The 24,716-nt window shown below is 40.7% G+C and overlaps 1 protein-coding gene across 3 annotated transcripts in view; it reads left to right on the top strand.

Annotated features, from left to right (window-relative positions):
• sema3ab (sema domain, immunoglobulin domain (Ig), short basic domain, secreted, (semaphorin) 3Ab) overlaps nt 1-24,716 on the top strand; it is an 82,105-nt gene that overhangs the window by 33,310 nt on the left and 24,079 nt on the right. The window contains exon 2 of one of the 3 annotated variants that reach the window (XM_042495621.1): nt 15,105-15,463. The exons of 1 other annotated variant lie outside the window; for it this stretch is intronic. In XM_042495621.1, the coding sequence (XP_042351555.1) occupies nt 15,346-15,463 (118 nt within the window). In that variant the 5' untranslated portion in view covers nt 15,105-15,345. Of the gene's footprint in view, nt 1-14,719; nt 15,464-24,716 lie in introns of those variants that run through there. One more of the 3 variants, XM_042495619.1, reaches the window with a different exon arrangement.

The raw sequence follows: 24,716 nt of genomic DNA, 5'->3' as shown, positions 1-24,716 counted from the left end.
TGCAATCAGCGGCATTACCAGGATGTGTCCACTCACTGTAACAGTGGTTGCCTTCATCTTCGTTCACCCGTTGGGTCACTTAAGACTGAACATCTATGGGCGCCGTGATGTGGCACCCAAGCGGAAGAACATGAGGCTTGGATGAGGATGAGATAAAGGGGATTAGGGAAAGGAAGGGCGGATAAATGAGATTTTAGACTCGGAGAGTAGTGGCTGTGTTGTGTTTGATGCCTTGGCAGAGACTGGTGCCTGACTAATGTGGCGTGATACACTGGGTACTGAAAGCAGGGCCAAGGGTTCCTTCCTGGGCATGAGTTTCTGGGTTGGAGCGTCTGCTTAATTGGACAGCTGGACCATTTTCCCCTCATATTTTCACAAAAGAGGATGCTGTAAGCTTCTCCTCTCCTCTCTAATGATTTCTGCACTCCTCTTTGCTCTTCCCGAGGTTTGCTTGCCCAATATTGGCATTACTTCAGCGCAGAGTGCTTGCTATCAGTGCTGTAATCAGAGATCTGGAGATGTATATGTGTTGTTTCTCGTCTCCCTCGAGGTAACAGCCTTTCTCACTCAACCATGACAAGCCCGGCAGTTATTGATACTTTAGCTAAGGGGGTCATACAATAATACCCCCTTCTCTTTCTGCCGGTTGCAGAGGTTCTCCCTACCTAATTTAGAGCAGAAAGTCTTCATAGTCAGTGAGTGCCTTGTATTACCTTACAGGAATGCAGGCTTTAGAAGTGAAACTAAACACACTGTCCTTTCATGATGACTTGTTTTTGTCTGCGGGGCACTCATTTTGATAAATGCTTTTTATGCGACATGAAATTTGATCTGTTAAAAACATGTTTGCAAGAGGTGTTTAGATCAATGAAATATTGCAGGGCTCTGATTGTAGTGAGGCATTATACAAATGGAACATTAATCTTAAATGCTACTTGCCACAAGATAATTTATGAGCCGGATGTTAAAAATCTTGTTAAATTTATATTGCTGCACCTGGAAGACTGCGAGAGAAGTCCAAGCACGTGTGTCTGAAGACATACCTGTGGAAAAGGGAGGACAGAGGTGGATTGAAGGGTAGAGTTGTTGCACTTTAACAGAAATATGCAGTGAAAAGTGCATATTTTTATTTATTTTTAAAAAATGTAGATTGGAATGTACCATGGTAAATTTAGAGTCAACACTTGGGCAGACTGGGTAGGATGAAAGACATGTTGTGTCACATTTCTGCTACGTGTCCAGCAATAAGCCAAAATGAGGTGCAATTTCCTCTTGACTAATTAGTGTGGAATTGGTGCTGTTTTATCAACCTCCCCGGGGCCTCGGCAAAGTGGACTTCTAGCTGGAGCTAGAGAACGCTGGAAGTTGTCTGGATGAGTATAGACAGACACAGACAAGACGCAGAGAGGTGTGAACAAGAAAGAAAGGAGCGATGGAAGACATCAGCCAGAAGTTGTTTTCTGTTGGTTTTATACGGGGCAATGTGGGCTGAAACTCAAGCCCTTTCTTTTGTCTCATGGCTGTCAAAGCTCAACTCATAATGACCTGAGAAAGATGCCTCTGACTTTAGGTAATGTTAAGAGCACCAGTGGCGCCTTGAAGCCCTGCAGCCGGCCAGTAATGACCCCTCTCTTAGGTGCTTTTGCTCAGTGACGGAGTGAACACTGGATTGATGTTCACTTGGAAATTGTTTTCTTTCCTCAAAAACATGAAGTAATGAATGATCCTGTCCTCTGGCTCTTTCTTATCGATGTTCTAACATGTTCTTATCCCAAGTCGTCACATATTGCCGAGTTGCAGTGGACTTCAGTGTCCACATATTACGCTCTAGGTATCCTTGTGCATCTGCTGTTCAGAACATGGTGGGATTAAGTTGGACGTTGTTAAGTTTAGGTTGTGTAGAAAGAAACATCTCTCTGGGGTTTGTTGGATTCACCCACCCCTTCCTGCCCATCCTATAGGGACCTTCATGCTCCTTATTAGGAGTCAAAAGATATTAGTTTTTTAGGACCAATACCAATTATTAGTACTTATTATTATTATTATTATTAGTAGTAGTAGTAGTAGTACTTAATGAGAGTGATAATGTGGAACTAATATGCATTTATGATAAAATTGAAACTATTTCTGTTGATGTGGTATTTGGAATATAACAAACTCCAACACAAATTTTGTTAAAATGCCTTTAGCAAATGTTTAATCAAAACTGAAACTTTCAGCATCCTACACAGCCAGTTCCCAGCAACTTTTTTAAAAAGTTCAGTGAAAATTTAAATAAAAAATGAATAAATAAAAATAGCTCCCTGAGGTTTTACAAAGTAAAAATTCCTCCATGCTGACACTTTCTTTGCATGTATTGCAGACTGCCTTCACTACACTCTTTCATTAATTAATTGTATTTGTGATCATTGAAATAAAACACAGATACAGCAAAAAGTCAAATATCAGCCCCGATAACTGTCCAGGCCGATAATCTGTCCACCCCTACTCCTTATATTAAAGCGTTACCAGCAGTGTCTCAACCTTACGCCATCCAGCAGTGTATCATGCAGACGCAACAGGTTCAATCCAGCCTCAATTTCAACTAGGGCCGTCTATCCGTGCATCATGCTGCCGCAAGCTGTCATGTCCAGCCGCATTTTCAGCTAACGCCATCCAGCAGCATTTCTTGCAGAAGCAAAAGGTGGCTTTTGACGTTAGCATCTTATGCCGAAATCATTGCAAAAGTAGCGGTGTTTGACGACTTTGGAGCAGGCTGACTTTTCCCTCCTTTTTTACACCTTTGCTTATTCTTTTTCTTCAGTTTTGTTGCTGTCCATGTTTTGCCATCCCTTCCCGCCCCTCTCTTCCTTCATCTTTTGTGTCCCTCAGTGATTTAGAGTAGGTAGATTGTATTCAGTCAGGACCGAACAGTCCAAGGCTGAATGGGGATTATTGGGTTTATGTCAGAGTCAAGGTTCTAATTGAAGGTATAAATCTAGAGGGAAGGATGGCGGCTCATGGATCCCTCCTGTTTGACCTCAGCTTAACACCAGAAGCCCCATTAAAAGAGACGCCCCAGATCGATCGATCAAGCCCCTCTCCTTCTCCCCTCCAGACTCCCCTGCTATTGACAAGGTCAGTTAATCCATCGGTAAATGTCAGAACACAGAATGTTTATGGGCTCAACCGACACTGCTGATGTGCACATTCAGGGGTCAGCTGCGGCGAGCGAGGCGATTTGATTAAAATGCACGAGGGAGAGTTACAAGGACATTCAACATGTGTAGTCTTTGGGAAGAACAGTAATCAATGCACTAATGTTCTTTTCATCAAAGCATACGTGGTTTTCGTTTAGGCAATTATTGTCCAACAAAAAGTATCTGACTTTGACACAGGAGACTGCGGTTAGTGGCCCGTCTCCTACTAAAAGTCAACGCTGGTTTCAGTTTACCATGATCAAGCAGTTAATCACAGAGATGACATATCATAAACATTCATATGAATCATATTTGTAATGGTCGCATGGATCGTTTTGAAGGGACAAACAATGCTGATTGGGAGGAACTGTCAGAATTGTTTTTAAAGATCTAGCAGGATGATTTTCACAACTTCATTTCTGTTTTTTCTTTCTTTTACTTCTCTCAGTATATTTACATGTACATTTTAGTGGAGCTGCTCAATAAGGCCATTTAATTTGACTACTGTCCTTGTCCCAACACACAAGCACCGGGATAGAATCGATTTATTGACAGAAGTATGTCCAACTCCACTACGGGTGGTGTTGATATGCTCCCTTTCAGCTATATGCTGTATTCTTTATACAGCCTATGATATACACAGTATCACAATCATAACTGTTTATTTATAATAACTTCAGGGTAGAAAACCTCTGATTCATGTAGGCTACAAAAAAAACAGCGCTGAGCAAACTCTGCCTTAATTAACTACTTTTAAACCACCTAAAAAAGTCAATATCAGTTTAGGTGTACGCTACAATTAGAAAATTTTCACCACTTTACCTTGACATAAAAGCACTTACCAACCAGGATTGAAAGCCGCTAATTAAAAACACCAGACTCCATTCATTTTACTGAATGGCTGAGTTGCGGGTTTACCTCTGCCTCAATCAGCTGTTGTTTAAGGTGAAGCGGAGCACATGTTCAAATATAGAAATAATATAACACTTAAATCGACATAGATGTTTTTTTAGGGGGCTAAAACAGTTAATTGCTTAGTTTCCATGCTGGTGGGGTTGGACTATATTCTGTTTGTCAGAGGTGTGCGGTGGGCTGGGATGTGACTTTTTTATTTAGAATAAAATGCTACCTTTTAAATTTGTATGTCCCTCACCTGAGCCAAATTAAAAACACAAGTTCCTTCTCAGTGCTTAATTTTTTTTAAAATGCCTGACCTTTTTTGCAGCACCCCTTTACCTCACATGAATAACAAGCAGTCCTCGTCCCTAACTACCGAACAAGTCTGGCACGATGATTAGGGGCATCCACAGAATACAGTCCAACTAAGGTGTGCACATGACGGGAAAAAAATCGACTTTCAATTATCTGGGTGTGTTAGTCTGACTTCAACACATTTATATGTATTTTAAAAGTCCAGTTTTAGTTGGACAAACACAATAATTCAACATTTTCTAACATCACGTAAACGCACTGACTGGTGAGAGATATTGTTTTCAGGCTACTGGAGTTACAGGCTTAGAGGTTAGGCTTAACCCCGAGTGACACAGGCTCTCAGCTGACCTCCCTTTTTCTTGATCAAAGACTCAGCAGGGATGTAATCCCAAGTCTTCAGTATTTGTTTTTAATGAAGTCTAACCTTTAACCTTCAATAATCCCGGGCATACCTTGACAGTCGTCACTGAGTTTGACTGTCGAACTGGCTCTTGTGGAAAATCATAGTCGGAGAGTGAAAGCATATCCCTTTAAACAGTTGTGGAGTAAAAGCATTAGAAAGTATTGAATGTTAATTATTATTTCTTGACTCTGTATGAGTTGGCACAGACAGGTAAGCAGGATACTAAGAATAATGCGTCAGTAGGTTGGAACTCTGAAACTGGAGAAACAGTCGCTCCTGTGTGTCTTACAAACTACTTTGCTATTATCACTATATCACTGCCCGCAATGAGGAGGAAAAAGAGCTTTGAGTCGGTCACGTTTACCCAGAAGAAGTTATTGTTATGTCTACTTCCAGAAGGTATACCATTACATGCTGGGTTTAGTGCTTTATGGTTCTCCCTCTCTCTTTCCCACCTTCTCCTACTCACACCTTAAGCTATATGGGACTTACTGTGGTAACCACCAGGAGTGTGACGGAGAGACAGAAAGTTAAGCGAATGGTCGTGTCGGTTCAGTTTGTTATAGCATGAAGGAAGTGAGCTGTGTGATGTCTGGACTGCTGTCACTCTGCTGAACTGAGTCAATAAACAGCATCAGTGATGAGTTTCAGCTTGTCTGTCTCCACTAAACACTCACTCACTCATGCACGCACGCGCATGCACACACATACACACACGCACACACGCAATGTTAACAGAAACAAACTGGTCTTTCTCTCTCAGTTACCCCCCCCCCCCCCTTCCTGGAAAGTGAGTCTCTGCTCTGACACGAGCTTTGCAAACATAGGTATTTTATTGTCAAGTTATTTATTACTTCTGTACAGTAAATTTGCAAAACTGCAGCAGTTTTACAAACCCTGTAAAACATACAATTTATGTGACAGATGCTGGATTTAATGATGGAGTAAAGTAGCCACAACAACCTAACATAAGTTATGATAACAGTTTCCAGAGAGTGCACTTCGGTTGTGCAGGTCTCGTTTTTGTCATATGTATAATTCTTGTAAACTTTCTATTTGTAGTAAAACCCAGAGCTTATGATAAGCCTGAATTTTAGATTATTTCAGTACAGATTTGCGCAAAACTTAAGCAATATTTTCGAGATGTCGATAAAACACAATTGCGAGATGACTGCATTTCCATTGAGTGACATTAAGCGACTTGTCTCTTGGATGTTCAAAACAATAGCAGCTTTATTTCGATTGCAGCCACAGCACTAGCCCACATTACTTCCAAATGAAGGCGATGCAGGCGTGATATGTGAGCAACAATGGGAAGGCAAGCCTCTTATACGTGGGAGCGGCCATATATGAGGGATTTCTGGGAGGTGATTTCACAGAGGAATTGTGGATTCCTAAACTTCTGTATGATCTGCTCAACTTATGAAGAGTTATATTATGCATTAACACCTCTTGTAGCACCTGCTGCATTATGCCCAAGGGAACAAGTTCCTACTGACAAGCGCATAGCCACAGCATCATGTGACCTATAAAAACGAAAAAAAGTGTTTCCATTGCAGTTTTGTGAATGGCTCTTTCGAATCACCTGAAATACCACCTCATGTGAATGTAAAAACTCTTTTGAGTTAAATGGGAGGATTTTTTTTTTATTTAAGTGTTTTCATTAGGCGTATTTTATATTATATTATATTCAATTTCAATTTGCTCAATTTGAGGTTAATGGAAACCTGCCTACTGATTTGTCTAAACTGTGCCTGCATTTGTTGTAGAAAGGAAGGATTTATGTGTGCCGTCATTACCGGTGCAGATAATCATCAACCAGCCATCCAGTTAGCGGAATAGTTTACAGTTTCCAAACTCAGTTTATGGAAAGATATTTGGAAAAGTCCCCCAGGATCATAGAGCAAGTGTGATGGTTTCTTTCTAAAGAAGCAACAGCACTAATATTATTCTTCAGTTGATACATTAATAGATCGCTAAGGCACAAATGGTGCTTGGCTTAAGCCGCACTGTTCGTCTGGCTTGTATCTCCCAACCATAAAAGCTCAGATGGGACAAAGTTTAGAAGAACAGCTGATTCACCATGATAACAGTTAGAGGGAACATCTCCAGAAGCCTAAGCACGGAAAACATTGTCAAGGAGATTAAATGTGTCTGCCAAGTGGTGCTGCATAACTTCACCAAGGAATTTGGAATGACGAATGGAAAGGTTTTTGGTGCAGAGCACCTCTGCCTATCTCCAAATACCATTATCTGAGAAAGGTTGGAACTTTGCATAACGTGCACCGAGAGAATATCCTGCACGAGTCCACACTGCAGAAATATAAAGTAAAACTCCAGCTCTGGGGGCAGTGTGCTGCAGCTGACCCTGCACTCTAACCTCAAAGACAGGAGGCAAACAAGAAGTATCACATTACATTAACACACTGTGGCTTTTAGCATAGCACTGTGTTTATATATCATACTACTCTCTGCTAGTAGTACTGTTTTTCACATGGCATGCGTGTGGACTCAAGTCGCACAACTTGGGCTCGAGTCAGACTTGAGTACAAAATTTGACTTTAGACCCGACAAAATAAAAAAAGACTTTCAACTCGACCTGGACTTTAACACCATGATTTGTGACTGCACTTAGACTTGAGCATTTTGACTTGATACCTTCCGCAAAACTTAGAAAAGTATGTCATTTAAAAAGTGTGCCACAAATTAATTAATTTCATGAATCACCAGCAAGTCAACACGTAATTCACCAGATCCAGTTTGTTTGAACCAGTCGGACAGCATCCAGTTAAGTTGCAGGAGAGAAACATGAATTGAGAAGGACAAAAATGATACCAAGTTAATTTTATTTGCTTACAAAAAAATTTACCAAATGTATTGGTACTGTGTTGCTAAAATAGCATTTCCTTCAGTAAAGAATACATTATGACTTGTTTAGGACTCAAAACTTTCAGACTTACTTTAGACTTTAACTTTAGACTTTAGGACTTGACTTAGGACTTGCTTTTTCTGGACTCGGGACCTGAATTGGGACTTGAGTTCAAAACTTGAGACTCACTTGTGACTTGCAAAACAATTACTTTTTCCCACCTTTTCCACATGGTAAAAAGATGTCTTATTTTACACACCATATGTCTCAAATGACTCAAAGAGATTTCTGCTGACGGTTTTCCATACTGTGCAACTTTATTTGTAAGAGTATATGACCGAGAAAGGTGCTGTTTCAGCCCCCTTCCTCGTTCATGTAATCTCTGGGTGGCTACATGTGAGTCAGAGAGACGCTGTGTGTGTTTTTGTTGTTCCCTGTGGAGGTGAGAAGCAGGTAGCCTGAAGGTTGAAATATTGATGGATGATAATAAATTCATGTGGCTGGTGAAAGAGTGAAGCCGTGTCCTCTTATCTCAGTGTTAATGCCTGTCTGTGGCAAACTGCTATTGTCCTCTAGAGGAGGCGATGTTGTGAATGAATTTGAGTTTGTTTTTGTTAATATATTGTGATATTTGAGCGCGCTGTAATCAGATTTTAATGCGCTTACAGAATGTACGTTTTCTCTAATATGAACTGGCAAAACGCCCCCTCTCAGTTTTGCCATAGTGGACGCCACAATGAGGGTGTGGTTGCTTCGGTGTTGAAGACGATGCACTGTTCCCAGTAATTTATTCATAGCTCTGAGGTTTTTTGCTGTATTTTCATCCATTTTTCATTAAGAAAGAGTAAATCACCAACAGCATGTGGTTTATTCAGTCATGAATAGTGCACGACATACCCTGTCTATATATGCCATACTCTTAGGAGTCTCCTTACATGGAAGAACTGAAGTGGAAAAGAGTTTTTCCACACTTTGTCTGATGACAGTGATGACAGATACGCTCAAATATGATTTTACTCTGTCCCAACTAATGATCTAAATTGTACTATAAGTGTTGATGTGGTCAGACATTATGCGTTTTTCTTGTATATTGTCTCCCAGCTGCCCCTGGGGTAAGTTGGTGAGGACTTGATCCCAGTAGCTCCCAAGGTGAAGAAAAGGCCTTCCCTTTTTCCTTCATACCAAGACTCGCAGACTCACACAGCTGGCTTCCATCACTCCATGTTTGTGTGTGTTTTATGCCCATAATAACCACAATGCCAATACATCAGTCCTGTCATAGGCAGCAACCCAATATCCATGGTAGTGTAGCAAACTGCGTCACTGCGTCATATATCTCGTCTCGTCTGGGGAATGAGAATAAAATGTCATACAATGGTATTTAAAGTCTCTTATGGTAATTTATTCCACTCAGAGGAACTGAAGGCTGATGGAACATGAATGCCTTGACGAATCATTTTCTAAAACCGTTCCTAAAAGGCTATTCCATCCTCGAACCTGTAATATTACTCTTGATAGTTTTTATTCATGCATTTCCTCTTTTTTTCTCTCTCTGTCTTGCATGCTGCCTGTTCCAATCACTCACTGCTGCCTGTTGTGAAGCTAATCTTAACTACAGCTGGGTGGGTGGATGCAGGGGTGAACTATGCTGGCTGGTATTGTAAAGGGGTAGGTGGGCGGCAAATGTGGTTCATTTGCTTGTCTTTGGGCTCGTGGTTAATTTTGCTGAGCCAAATCCTCTCATTTAGAGGATTATGTTTCCAGGCTTGTGGGAGTAGGTGGAGGTCAGAGAGGATGAAACAGAGCAAAGGAGGAATGGACAGAGCGATGAGGAAAGTGATAGAAAGAGCTTTCGGTGTGTGGTATAGGTGTAGAAAAGTGATACTCAACTTACAGCCCACAGGCCAAATCTGTCCCCTGATAGGGTTCAGGGTCCCCCCCCAACCATTTTTTAATTCACAATAAAAATGAAGTCACTCACACTGCAAATTGTTTGTGTACTTTTAGTCTAAATAAAGTGTCAGAGCGCATTACAAAAGCATCAATCGGAGATTCTTTATCAAAAGAAGCGCCATTTGATGATCCCTCGCATCCCTCAATACAGCTCCTGGCTAAGTCCCAAATGTCCTAAAATCCTAGAAACATCCTTAAGTCTAGAAACGTCCTAAATTTTTGGGAATGTCCTAAAATCCTAGAAATGTCCTAAAATCCTAAAACTGTCCTCAAATCCTAGAAAGATCCTAACATTCTAGAAATGTCCTGACATCCTAGAAACATTGTAAAATCCTAGAAATGTCCTAAAATCCAAGAAATGTCCTAAAAATCTAGAAACGTCCTAAAATTCAAGAAACGTACTAAAATCCTAGAAACAACTTAAAAACCTAGAAACATCCCAAAGTCAGAGAAACTTCCTAAAATCTTAAATCCTAGAAATGTCTTCAGCAGGATCCAAAGGTCCAAGAAATGTCGTAAAATCCTTGAAAAGTCCTAAAATTCTAGAAACATGTATGGTGCCGCTGCGACGGGCCCCCGGCCTCCTGTCATTCTGCAATAGTGGCCTTCGAGCAGAGCAAGCTGAGGGACGTGGAGACATGGCAGCAGATGGGGGTTAATGTATGTAGCGGTGTGGAGTTGGGGGAGGTGATGCTCAGAGGGAGGCAGAGGAGGAAAGCAGCTTGTGTGTGGAGAGATCTGAGGGCTGGGGGGTGCACTTGTGTGGGCAGGAGGCGTGATGAGGTGGGGAGAGTATTGTTTAAGGAGGGCTGAGTGAACTCTGATGGGGGGCTCCAGCTTTCAATGAGTATTGACAGATCCATTGCCATTCCTACTCCACGGGCCCGATCGGCCCCACTTCCAAACATACCGTGCCTCTCCTGAAGTTAAAGAAGCCCCCCCCCCACGCCCCCCCCCCTCCCCTTGCACAAAGGCCTTCTTGAACTCTGGGTTGGACAGACCACTTTGGGCCCTCTGTCTTAGTGAATAGGAGAGTTTAGACCATGAAGCTGAATTGGTGCTTCAGAGAGGGCCATTCTCCTTGAAACCCACAACTCCCTTTGGGCTCTGTAAAAACCCACACATAGTCAAGGACGTGTCCCTCTTTTTTTATTGGACCAACGTAATTCAGTATATTTTTGAACCATAGCCAGGCTGAGAGGTGAGAGGCAAACATTTTACAAGACTGTAACGTTGAAGGAAATGTTGAATCTGCAACACAGAAAACTTGTTTCCCCGGCAATTCAGAAATTTTGAGGGTTAATAAAGAGCTTAGAGAAAAGTTAGGGAGAGTGCACGGAAGAGTTAGACTAAAATGGGAACTGAGAGGCTTCAGTCGGGTTCAGTGGAGAACTCTTGAGCTGGAAGCTCTGAATACCTCCCCTATGTCAGGAACTGGGACATTCTCACCACCGTCTTTTTTCCTCTTTGAGGACGGGGCCGGGAGGATTTAACTGCCAATTGTCAAGTCTGCATATGCATTTTTAATCAGAATCAAACAGAATCACGAGTGGCGGTTCCTCAACTAAGATCTTAGATGGCATTATTGATGTGACATGTACACTGTAAAATCTGACAAGTTGATCTTAATTAAAAAAAAATCTAGGAACCTGATTGCCTTGAAAAGGGTAAGTAAATAAAACTATTCTTGCACTATGTTGACTTTATATCTTTTTGTAAGGTTCACTTAAATTTTTTTGGTATTTACTTCATTTTGTGAAGTCAACTTAAAAATTAAAAGTGATCTTAACTTGTTCTTTCTAAGTGCATCTTAATCAAACCAAGTTAGTCTGATTTAACTGAACAGTTGTTTCTACTCAGAAGTATTTGATTGCATTTGATGAAAAAAGTAAGCACAAAAAAGAAATGATTAGTTTGCAGGATTATTTTCATTGGAGCATCTTGAGACGAGATCAGTGTTTGTTAAAAAATAAATAAATAAATAAAAATAAATTTAAAAATCTACCTTTTTTAATGGAAATATTCAGACTAAATCTTTCTCTTTGACTTTACTTAAGAGTCTGACAGGACTCTATGTCATGCTATTTTATCAAAAATATTTAATTTACTTCTAATTTACGATGTAATTCATTGTTTATTTTTACAGGGACGGCACACATTTAAAAGTAATTTGCATCTGTTGTACCTGGGCAGGTAAACAAAACAAACAAACCAACAAAAACAAACAAACTGCAAAAAGCCTACACTACCTAAATCAGGGCAATATGTAAAAGTCCATAAATATTAACATTTCACTACATGAAACAACATTGTTAAGCCATTAGAATTAAAAGGTAAATTGAAAATAATTTAACACTTATTGCGAATATTATTTTAAAAAGAGCAAAAAACAAAGCATAAATAATTAAAAATTGCAATGAATGTGTTTAATACATATGTGGCACAACATGATGTTGATTAAATGAAATCTGGTGTGCATCATGATAAAACAATGTTTCAACGATTAAAATCAAGTGATTTTATTAAAGACATAGATTTCGCTTGACGTACCTGACAGGATTTATGTTATTCAAAAAAACGAATTTATTGGCTGAATTAACTAACATGATTTTTTTTTCTCTGAGGTTTTCAGCCTAACAATCGTATTTTAACAATCATCATTTCAATAAACTGAGTTGAAATGAGTGGAGTTGAGCTTCATCCTCGGTTGTTATTGATGGTCAAGTTCAGGCAGGAATTGAGGCTGAAACCCAACAGAACTTGACATACATAAAAATCCACCAAAATAAAATCAGAATGACAGATAGTGTTTCAGGCAGCAAACTTGCAAAATACATAAAACTGTTCAGATAAGTCCAACTAACTTGGTTTACTTAATTTCTTAAGTTTCTTATGTTATTTTACTTCTCATTTTAACTTAACAATGAAGTTAGAAATAAACATGAATTAAAACTAATAGCTGTATTTCCGTACCTTTATCGAGGCAATCGGTTTCCTAGATGTAAAAAAGTAAATCAGTTTGTGAGTTAGCAGTGTAGTACAAGTAGCTTTAGTTACCGTTATCCACTTGAACATCAAATTCATGAGACACTTTGCAGTTATCAACATGCGAGGAGAACGGCCGGTAGAAGTGTGGAGTAACATTCTCAAGTGGGCCATTCACTCCTAATTCCCCTCAAACAATCGCTCCGTCTGGCCTTAGTTATGGCAGATTGTGTTACACGATCCTTGGAATAATGAACTGGTACGTCAACACTGCCAATCCCACATAGCAGAGAAAAGGATCTGTCTGTTCCAGCCCCTAATCCAGTCTGTTTGGGAAGCAGAGACTGTGGCGTGACACTTGTTCCCCGTAGTCTCCAGTGTTCTCCCTGAAACCTCCAAGCGCCAGCTTACATTAGCATAACCGTGAGGCCCATCCACTCACTACAGGATTAGTTCAGCTCTCCTCCCACTGTCTGATGGCTCTTTATCCAGATGGATACAGCCTGTTAGAGGTCTTAACCACACCATTGGCACTAAAGTCATTATCATTCACCACGGGAAGAAATCAGCTCACTGAGGGTCTGCTGTTTAGAGGGAGATTGACATCTCATTTGGGACGGTTTAAGAGAAAAGACAGGAGACTCCCCTTCGGACTATGATGGAGTAGCCAATAAATACCCAATCAATCTGCCTTTATACTTAAGTGACTATTTAAGAATGTTAATTGGGTCTTGTAATGTTTTTTTGGAACACTGTATTCATCTTAAACGTGGATTATTTTTGTTGGACACATGCAGACCAGCTTTATCTGTCAGTGGAGAGATTTTTTGTTGTTAATAGTGCATGATGTAAGAGTTATTACACTTGTTCAGGTCCATGCCCAAATTTGGTAAATGTTCTCTATCTCATTCTGGGAATGATTTCTCAGTACAAGAACATTTCTTGTTTTTCCACCGAATGAGATTTGTTATACTTTGACGCAAAAAATCTCATAAATTAAGTTAAGCTTGAAAATTAGGTCTTTCCAGGAACGTCTGCGTTCGCCCATGTGATTGTTGAAACACAAGTGGCGCCATCACCAGACAGATGGGCCTGACGAGATTGTTGTCAGATAGTTACATGTAAACCATGCGTCACAACACTGTGATGTCAGCCTCACCACTAATCCATTTGACTCAGGCAAAGTAGGTTGCTGATGTTTTACATTGCGAAGCAGCCAGTTAAATAGCATGCAGTTGGCCTCTATGATGTCTCACTGTCTGGCATTTTTAGGCAGCAGAAAAAAAAATTTATCTAATCTTTGATGTAATCTCTGGTATGTTTTCTTGTTAAATTAAATAACACTTAACAAAAAGTAATGGACATTTAACCACACAGCACGCCGACTCGTTTGAATCTTAAAGCATACTACATTTTAGCATAACTGAGATGATAAATTATGTATAGTTTAATTTATGATGCAGTCGGTCTCCTGGGAAATATATCATTGTGAAATGGATACCTTTCAATATTATGCAAGTCCTCAGAATAAAAAAAGGAGAGGCAGATATTGCAACACAGAATTAACAGAGGGGATTCAGTTGAGTTAAAATGATTTCCAGCGGCTAATCCCAATACCTGCATAATGCATTAAAAACTGTTGAAATGCATTAAAAAATGGGAACGGGATGTTGTGCAAAATGAAGGTTAGAGGACAAGAAAACTGGAAGGCGAAGAAGTTAAATTAGGTAAAAAGGACTGCGTGTTCATTTATTTTGTAGATAAGCGTTGCAGCATCTACTAAAAGTACTACGTTTTAGAGTTTCATCTTTACTGAAAAGCTGCATCTATTTTTTACTAATACTGAGCTTCGATGCTTTCATGCTCTGCTGTTTTCCTGTTTCCATACTCTTTCTAACCTCCTGCCTTGCCCTAACCTCTCCTCTCCTACCACTTTTGCTTTCAGTGTTTTCTTTTCTCTCATGCTTTCTCTGCTCTCTCTCACCCTTTCTCCCACCTACACTGCACTCACTCTCCTCTCCCTCTCTCTCTCTCCTCTCTCTCGCTCTTCCTCTCTCTCACTCTGACTATGCCGTCTGCCTCAGCTGTTCTCAGTTGCACTGTGTGCCTTGCGCTGTGGGGACAGGGCAGAGCTGCGCTGAGTAGGGCTGAACTAGTCCAGAGCAGTACTAAGTCGAGAGAGAGGTAGCTAAAAAAAAGTGAAAAAAGGAGAGAGAGCCAGTGCAGATTGTGTTCTACAAAGCAGACTGGATTAACAGCTGAAACAAACTGGACCTGTTTTTCTCTCTTTAGTTGAAGGTAGAGGCTCAGCGACAACGTGGATGGCTGGTTAGACAGAGCAGCATGCTGGTTAAGTACCATGGCAGTCGCACACAGACCATCTCACTCTTCCTCGCTGTTAGTATGGTGAAGATCTCTTCTTTAGTTGGGTTAAGTTTGCCTTGGACTTGCTGGTGTGGGAGGCTCACTTGCAGCAACATTGACCCCCGACTCTACTTTGCAGGTTCTGTCTCCCCTGGAGTTGGACTCTTAATTTTTGGCTTTTGACCCCTGGAACAGGAAAGGGTTTTTGATTTGGCAGGGGACGAGACCTGCTGAGAATCAGTCTGGACTTGAAGCACGAGCATTTATTCATAATCGCTGGACAGCAGGAACATTTCTTTTACTACACCGGCACTGAGACTGAGACCGCGCTGGAGGCGTGTATTTAAAAGGACCTCTCTGGCCTCTATTGCCCCAGGACCATGGGTGCTCTCTGGGGCAGCATTTTGCTGCTGTGTGGGGTGGTTCTGCTCAGGACGGAGGGCAGCGGAGCCCAACAGACCAAGAACAACGTCCCCCGGCTAAAACTCTCCTATAAAGGTGAGTTACTTGCATTTGTGCAACCTGTCACAAATGCACATCTCTAAATGTTTCAGTTCTTTACTGTTTTGTCTGAGTTAGATGCTTTGCCTCTGGATTGTTTAGACATAAATCTCCAAACCACATGTGGTGTGCCGCTGAAGTGAAGGCTTGTCTAAAGAAGTTGTAACTATGAGATCCTACTGTGAGGCAGAGAGATGCTTTGCTCTGATTACATGTAAAAACACAGCAAAGCAAACTGAGTTAAACAAGTACATCTTTGTCAGGTTTTATGGCTTATCAGATGTGTATAGATGAAATAATGCATATCTGTTTGTTGTGACTTTAGTCCAAAAGCTGTTTTATATGTGGTTTTAAATCATCTGCATGTCTCTACAGCAATTTCCCATTTAATATCCACTGAGTCATGCAGATAACTCTTCCAAATATAGTATTTATGATCCATTACATCCAGTTAAGCTGTAAAAAAGCAAATGTGTTGTTCTCATGGAAACCTCTTGGCAGTGTCATAAAAATAATACTAAATTGGTTCAGTAAACCAATCAGCTAGGAAAAATAAATAGGAATTAATGGGAATAATTGTATGATTATGCCAAGAGGAGAGCAGTTAAGTCTTGTTCAGGAAAGTAACTTTAACTGCCACATGTGTCTTAATGACACAACTGAATTGTTTATGATAGAAGTCTGTCTCTGATGTGTCTTCCTGTCTTTCTCTCTCTGTTTTGATCAACTGCTGTTGTCAGTTTTGCAATGAAAAGTGGTGCCAGACACGGACTCCCTGGCAGTTGAGCGTCATTTATCCCTCTCTCTCTCTCTCTCTCTCCCTTTCTTTTTTTCCTGGATGTCATTTTTCCGCTCCGCTCTTTCCTGCATGGTAATTATGCTCAGGATGAATGGCGCAGGTCTGTTTCAGCAGATGGCTTTCCCAAAGAGAAAAATTTCTCGCTCAGCACTGGGAGATCCATAATTATACACACGAGCATGCGCTCACACACAAACACACATAAATACATGGCCATCTGTAGTTAGCTAATGATACCTGTGAGTGCATCAGTCATTTAAAACAACATGCTGTCAGTTTGGTGAAACACGCCCATGCAGTGATATCTCTGTTAGGAGTCAGGCCCTCAGGTAGCAGCCTGGCCAGCTTGGTTATTTGGCTCAATATTTCCATTAGACCTCATTCTCATTTTGGCTGCTGGGGACAATATTTGGCACCATATCTGGCTGAGGAGCCAGAGGAAAGCATGCAGGTATCATTTTCATGCCTGGAACGTGGTGGAAATATTATTCATGTAATACTGTAGAATTTCATCAAACATTATCCACTGTAGGTCCCATTAGGCAAGTGACATGGGATTATTGCATTATGAATCATTTATATCATCATATAAATTATTTATTACCCCTGTGATAGGTGAAGCAGCTTTACTCATGGAGAGGAGGAAATCAGATGATTCACTGTGGTGGATTACAGAGCAGTACCTGCTCAGACAGCCTGAGAAGTTGTCCGGTAGTTTTGCTGTGAGGTGAAGGAACTCTGACCCCTACAGGTCACTGGGAATACTGGGAAAAGCAACGTGTGTTCAAATGTGTCTGTGTGGGTGCAGGCTTCTGCACACTTGCACATGTTTTTTGACTCTACTGAAGATTTAACTCTTATGAACACAGCAGGGAGGTGTTTATCTCGAAAGCGTGAACTTGAGCAGCAGCCTGCTCCCCCGCAGTATGAGCCCCTCAGTGAACGCTGTTAATCTCTACATACTTCCATGACTGACCACCAAAAACACCCACACACAAACACACACACACACACACACTCCCCGCTGAACCCCAGGAGATTCCAAAAAATCTTTGAAAGCGACAGTTGAGGGGCAGAAGGGCAGTGGAGTGGGGGAAACATTACAATGGTACCCCATGGCTACCTAAACACGAGCTAAGGTCCAACTGTATCAACAACTGCGACTGGGTGATGATGAGATAGTGTGAGGCCGTCGACACTTTTTCATAAATTGTAGGGTCGTCAGCGATTCATTTTTAAATTGTGATTAATCGCAGAATTTTAAAAGTTAGTCACGATTTATCACATTTTTTAATCACATTTTCATTAAGGATGGGTATCGTTAATTTTATTGATATTGATACATTATCAAGAGTCCTTAATGATTCAAGTCTTCAAATGACACCAAAAAACTGCATGGGACTAGCATAACATGGGTACCAACAAAACCCATTTTCACTCAGATATCTTGAGGTCAGAGGTCATGGGACCCCTGTGAAATGTCCATGCTGTTTTTACATCGCCAAAATTTAGCCAAACTTTGGAGCGTTATTCTGTTACTGAGAAGTTAACATGACATACCACTGGATTTCCCAAGTCTTCTAGTTTCATATGATACCACTATCACCACTTTAGCTTCAAAACTCAGCCCAGTACAGCCTCTTGAATACAGGAATTCTGGCCAGCGATTAACGCAATTTGAACTTTTTAAAAAAAAATTTAAAGGCATCACGTATGGACCTTAAACGCAATTAACACATTAATGCTGACAGCCCTAATAAATTCATCTGAGACTGATTCACACCCCCGAGGTGAGTGCATCCTCTGGGGAGTAAACACAGATCCATATGGTTTTGCAAGTTTATGGGCGACAAGAAGTAGAGCACATGTTGTTTGCTGTCCAGGGGAAGGAAGAGGGGGCACTTTAGTTTTATAGGATGTGTGTGTACTGCCAAAAGTACTCGCTCTCTTCTCTTCTCCTTCTCTTCGACCTGTCCACCCATTTCCACAGCAGAGCCAATGGCTTACACACACACACGCACACACACACACACACACACACACACACACACACACACACAGGCAGATATATTCAGAGCAGCACAACAAAATTCTTATTCTTGCATACCAAGGAGGAAAAGAGCCAAGAAAATTGAAACTACATTAGTAACTGCTCGGCCTTACTGTTCACAAAGTTCTTTCTCCAGTTGTCCTGTTCAGCTGTTTTTGTCTTCGTGTTTGTCTTGTGTTTTTGTTATGGTGCAAACTGACTTTTAATCAGACTTGGAGAACGGAGAAGTTCCCTTAAAGACCTTTAATCCATAAGCACGTTAAGAATCTTCGGAGTGGAGTTGGGTTTCTCGGGGTGTGTACAGTATAAACTCTGAATGGCCCTGAACAGCCATGGGAAGGTATCCTGTACACTCAGGGAGCTGGATGTTTGGAGGCTTTCTCGGGTTCTGAATAGACTGTTCCCCTCCAAATGGAGGCGTACTCAGGATTTGTTTGGCACTGTTCAGTTTTTGTTTGACTTCTTTCACCAGGGGCTCTGAGAGGAATCTTTGTAGTCATTTGACTTAGTCATCATCTGTACCAGCTGCAAAGTATGACACACTGAAGAATAAATTCACTTTGTTGAAATATGACCGCTTACATCATCTTCAGTGCCCCTGGCTATCGGCTGACTGACAGGCATAGTACGATGTAGGGCTGAGCAGTGTGGTTGAAATCAGTAATAAATCATCAATAAGAACATTTTCCAATATCATTACAAATTACAATATGGCAAAAAATCACATTTAAAATGGTCCCACAAACTGCAGCGAACTTGAACTATCACATCACACAAAGCTGTTCGCTAGTAGATGGATGGATGAATGGATAAGTAGATAAGTAGGTAGATGGAGAGATGGATAGAAAACTTCCCTGAATGGAAACTGCATTGTCATTGGTACTCATCGATGAATACGTAAAACAACAGTGATGGTTCCAAACCCAGTAAAAACACATGCAAACACAGAAGGCAATCATAACTAAAGGCAGGTAACTAACTAACTTATTAAACAGGTAAATAATTAATCCATATGCATGTCAGTCGGTGTAATAATTTAGTCCGTTCTGTCAAAGGCAGATGAATTAGTCTCTTTGCACTGGGCAGGAGTGGTCTCCTGTGCTGCTCCATAAAAGAACGGTTGTGTTTTTATTACCTTAGAATGGACCATTTATATCCCCGTATGATGTGGATCCTTTCCTGAGGAGTCCACCATGTTTTTCTACAGTAGCCCAAAATGGACAAACCAAACACTTTCTCTAGATAGGACCATTCCAACGTGTTTTTGTGCTTGGCATGCGGGAGAAATATCAGTTATGCAGTCTTGCCACTATATCCTACAAACTTGATCGTTAAGTTTTAACTCCATTTACTTATTCTTATTTCACAAAAGATTTGGTATAACAATAACAGAGCAGGACCATGTCATCACAATATGACATATGATACATGGCAATCATTGGCATAGATTTAAGAGGGGATGCAGGTGACACGTCCTCCTCAGTATTTATTATCAGTATATAATATAAGCAAACCCCCAGTTCATATTTGTGTCTCCCAGTGTTAAAAGAAACCTACGCCCCTGATTGCCCAGCCATAACTTTAATAAAACTAACTTTATTGCAATCTTTAAAACAATCTCGTCAATATTATTTCGTTCATAACTAAAGCAATCACCTTAAACTTCAAACCAGGCAAATTTGCAGAGCAGCCTGTAATATGTGAGAGGGTTTGAGGAGGCGTTTGCCTGCATTTCTGCTTGACACTGAACAAATTACTTGACTGATGAAGCTTTGTCGTGTTTTCCCTCAGGCATGGATGAATCAGTGACTGTATACACTTAAAGTAACACAGTCATACGTCGTGTTTTGTCAGTGTGCAATCATACAATCAGCCATGTGAAGGATGAACGTCAGTGCAGCTGCTGAACCGCGGCCAAACATCAGCGCTCCCGTACACAGTGCGGCCACACATGGTTTATTGTTAAGACGTGTTTCTGCTTTTTTCTTAGGAAGCACTTAGATAACACTCTCTGTGCCCTCCAGTCGAGAAAGAGAAAGAGAGAGGGAGACGGAGAGAATGTAGGGTAAAAGAGTTTATTTTTATCAGTCTCACATGGGACTGTTGATTCTTTGCATCCATTCCATCTGCCCCCTTATCTCTCTCTTTCTCTCTCGCTTTCCATTTTTCCCTCTCGCTCTTCGGCTCTCTCAGTCCTTCACTCTCAAATTCATCGCAACAGAATATAGCGGTGGTGAGAGTGAGGGAGTGAAACGGAAAGAAAGGGAGCAAAGTGGGCAAAATTTAACTAAAATAAGTGTAGAGAGGAAAAAGATGTGAAAGTGAAAGCGGGCAACAAACAGCTGGTAACAAAAGTGACATTTGCAGGATTCTTAAAAGGCCTCAACAGTTACAGAGTAAAAGAGAAAGAATTGTTAAATATGGCAGGGCAGCAGCTGACACCTGTTACAGGCCACACATTTGCTGATCCACCTGTCTTTACGTCTCTCTCTTTCTCTCTGTTTGTTTGTTTTTTATTACATCTAAGCATGTTCTATGTAGCACGACTTAACAGACAAGTTTTAAGTAGTATTTTTACCAACGTTGGGATCAAGGTATTGTTTTTTAACTAACAAGTAACTCTCATGACTTTCCAATGAAGTCTTGAATCAAGACTGACAAATCCAAAGTCCTAGGTCTTAACACAAGCCATATTGCACTCTTCACGAGATGTAATGTTATCAAGTATTTTCTGGTCAAAAGGCTCAAGTCCAAGTGAAGTCTCAAGTCATTGGTGTTTAATTCCAAGTAGGGCTGCAAATCTATCTTGATTTTATCCAGTCTAAAGTCGTCAAATCTGCCTTGACTCCAAACCATGTGACCCAAGTCCACACCTCTAAATATTACTGTGAAACTCTGTCAGAGGTCTTGCAGTGTATCAAAACTGATTTGCAGAAAAATGTTTAGTTTTTGCTGCAGGATAAACAGAAGAAAAAACAGTGTTGCTTTATGCATGAGTAGGGTGTCTATTTACCCAGAGGGCACACCAGTTCAAACATGTGTAGGTTACTACCTGTGGCATGGCTTGGAAACATCCTGTTTTTTTCCAATAACACACATCAGAGCATGCTCCATAAAACACACACACACTGATCCACGTACAATACCCATAGAGTATCTGTCTCTGGATGAATAGCTTTTAATAAGTTAGTGGTAGTCTCTGTTGAATGGTCTGTTGCCATGGACACTACTCCCATAGACAGTTTCCACAAACCAGAGACGTGTGTGTGTGTGTGTGTGTGTGTGTGTGTGTGTGTGTGTGTGGTGGGTGGATGTGGTGATGCTGTTCTCCATTCTCTCACAACGATGTGGTTTGAGGAGAAGTGAAGTGCAGTCATCACGTCTGTGCAGTTTCCCTGCAGCTCCTTGACACCTTGCTGTTTATAAAACAAGTGTATCACTCTGTGGGCAATTACTGATTTCCTTCAGATAAACAAATGACATACAAATTACACAGACACACTACTTTTATTGTTGTCAGTTTATTTTAATGTGCAGAAGTTTCCTTTTTGTTTTTCCACGTGACCCATCAATGTGCATGTGTGTGTAATAACCTTGCTGGATGTCAGGTAGTTGGAAAGAGTTTGCTACAATCTGCAAAGCAAAGTCCGTCCCTGTTTCTGTGGAGCAAAAGTAAAAAAATATTACATGTGGAGGATGTCTTCTCTCTGTCTTCGTCTTTCTCGCCCACACACAAACGCAGCGCTGGTGCAGGTGGAAGAGGGTCAGAGGTAGCAGGCGGGTGTTATTGTGCTGTCAGTGAAGGGCTTACAGTGGATCCACTAATGATTGATCACCAAGGTTACAGAGGAGCATAAATCTGGGACACAGCTTTGGACTGGGATAAGCAATACTTTTTCTGCAACTTTTTCATGACCTTACACATCTTTCCATTCTTTAAGGCAGCGGCAGTATTTTTTGCAACCCAGTAATCACTTTTGAAAATTAAATTAGTAATATTCCGAGAACATTTTACCAATAAAATACAAATAGAGTGATCTACTGTACCTCTGTCTGTGATTTACAGACACATAAATATGAATAAAAGTTGATAGTGTGAATGTCTGGAAGCATTTATTGAATCATAATTTAAACTGTTACAACTGCTTTGGCTTGCAATGCTACTGTAGGTCTTAACCAGCCTTCGGGTTTGGAACGAGTCCCATTATGTATCAGAGTGGCTACAGAGTTGTTTTTTTATGACATTAAAAATACTTTAAATCCTCATGGACATATTAAATTAGGTTTCGATTTCAACTTCTCTGGCTGGGTCACACAACACTGTGAGTTTATACTTAGGAGACTAAATCTGTCCCCATCAGAGCTGAAGGACAGGAAACCAACTAAATCACCAAAACAATGCAAATGGAGGCTCAATGTCAACCCATTGTTTACTGCCATCCTGTGTGTACAGCAGTGTGCATGTGTAAATGCAGCATTCGCATGCATTTAAGTCAGTGAAAAAAAGGTTTGTATTTGTCAGAGTGCCAGAGCCTAAATGTTACATGAAGGAATGTTCTTATTTTTTCTTTTGCTTTCCAAAGCTGTGTTTCCTAAACTTTTAATATATTTCCTTTTCAAGCCCAGCTTATTTTCTTTCCATTTGTCTCATCGCCCTTTTTATGATACACTTCCTGTTAAGGCCATTTTTTCAACCAGCATACTGGCACCATAAAGATTATACTCAAATCTCTTATGCCTCTTAATTCAAAAACAACTGAACCACATGATAACATAAAATATTTATTTGATTTTCATTGAGGCAATAATCATAAAACATAAAACCTATGAAAGAATCATTTCCACTATAAGTATTCTTTTATACTATTCACCCATGATGCTTTTTTAATAGTTGTCTTTGTAGTTGACTTTTACTGCTTCTCATCTAGCTTTTTATCGGCTCATTCATGGTTTTTGACTGCAGCCTTTATTACATAGACATTGCACCATAGGGCCATTACGAGTCCTTTCATTAGAATGACTTTGCATTCTTACACAAAACCAAACAACAGCAGCACAATGCCAACCCAGTGTTTGATTTTAGATAGCATGCTGGCATTCTGGAAGCAAAAGATGCATAACAGGCACAACACAACAGTGCTGACCTCTAGTGTGATAAGTAACATATTGCTTAGGTAGAGCTTTCTTAACAATAACTCTGGCATAATATGGCATAACAATCATTCACTGTCCCTTTTTTGGCAGATGATCTTGCACTCTGCTTGGAGCTCCCAGACCTACTAGTCACGCAAATTTGTTTTTCAAACGCTTTTCTTCTTTTTGAGTTAACTGCTAACTGTGGCTAGCTGCTTAGTAAATCTCCCGCAATGGGTCGCACATAAAACGGGTTTCATTCCGTCTCATCCATGGTCCTGTCCTGCTGGCTGTCCCTTTTACACAGACATCAATTCTGTGCTGTTACTACCTCTTCTGCCAACTTAAGGCCATGACACACCAAGCCAACATCCAAGAAATACTAGTGACAAAAGCGCCCTGCTGTGTTGTCTCACGTCGCTGTGTTTCAGCCAATTAGTTGAACTTAACTTTAGCTGTTTGTTTACATTTTTCATTTACATTTTTCTTCTTCTGTGCTGAGTTCAATGGCCAATCAGAGTGATTTCATTCAAGGATGGGCTCCATGCCTGCCTCCATCAATTCACCATGCTGAATCAGTCAACAGCCAACAAGGTCATTGGCTTGGTGTGTCAAGGCACAACAGTACCTTTCATAAAGAATGACAAGGAAGAATAATGACAGGACATTCCTGCCCTCAATAAGCAGTGTGAAAGGGGTTTGTAGTGGCCTATAGCTAAATATCAAATTTTTAAAAACCCATTTACTATTTTTTTAGTTAAAAACAAATTATAAAAATCAGCATTCTCAGATTACATCTGTCAAAGTTTTGTTGGATAACTTTCATGTTCATGTTTTAAATTCTTGTTAAAATGAAGTTTATGAATGAGTAAAAGCAGTGTGATGCCCCCTCTTCTCCAGTTTGCTTTTCTTTTACACCATCTCATGCGCCAGCTTGTGTCTTCTCACTCTCTCGGGTTCTGACACACTTCAGAGAGGGGGCATTCTCCCTGCTAAAACATTCATGAACATTTTTGTTATTTACTCCCCGAGAAAGAGAAAGAGAGAGAGAAAGAGTGTACCAAAGGAACCAGTTCTCCCCTGTTCCATAACTCTCCAGCCTTTTGTGTGGGTGGTCAATGGGAGGGCGCCATGGTGTGGTTAGACTTTGCGGGTGAGAACAAAATGTGAGAAGGACAGAGCATGAATGTGTGTTTGTTTATGCACATCTTACACAAAAGGTGCGATAATGCCATAGTCATAATGCCACCTTTAGAGGTCGTTACGGT

Source organism: Plectropomus leopardus, chromosome 11, assembly GCF_008729295.1.
Source record: "Plectropomus leopardus isolate mb chromosome 11, YSFRI_Pleo_2.0, whole genome shotgun sequence".
NCBI classification, from domain to species: domain Eukaryota; kingdom Metazoa; phylum Chordata; class Actinopteri; order Perciformes; family Serranidae; genus Plectropomus; species Plectropomus leopardus.
This window is presented reverse-complemented; position numbering and strand designations above follow the sequence as displayed.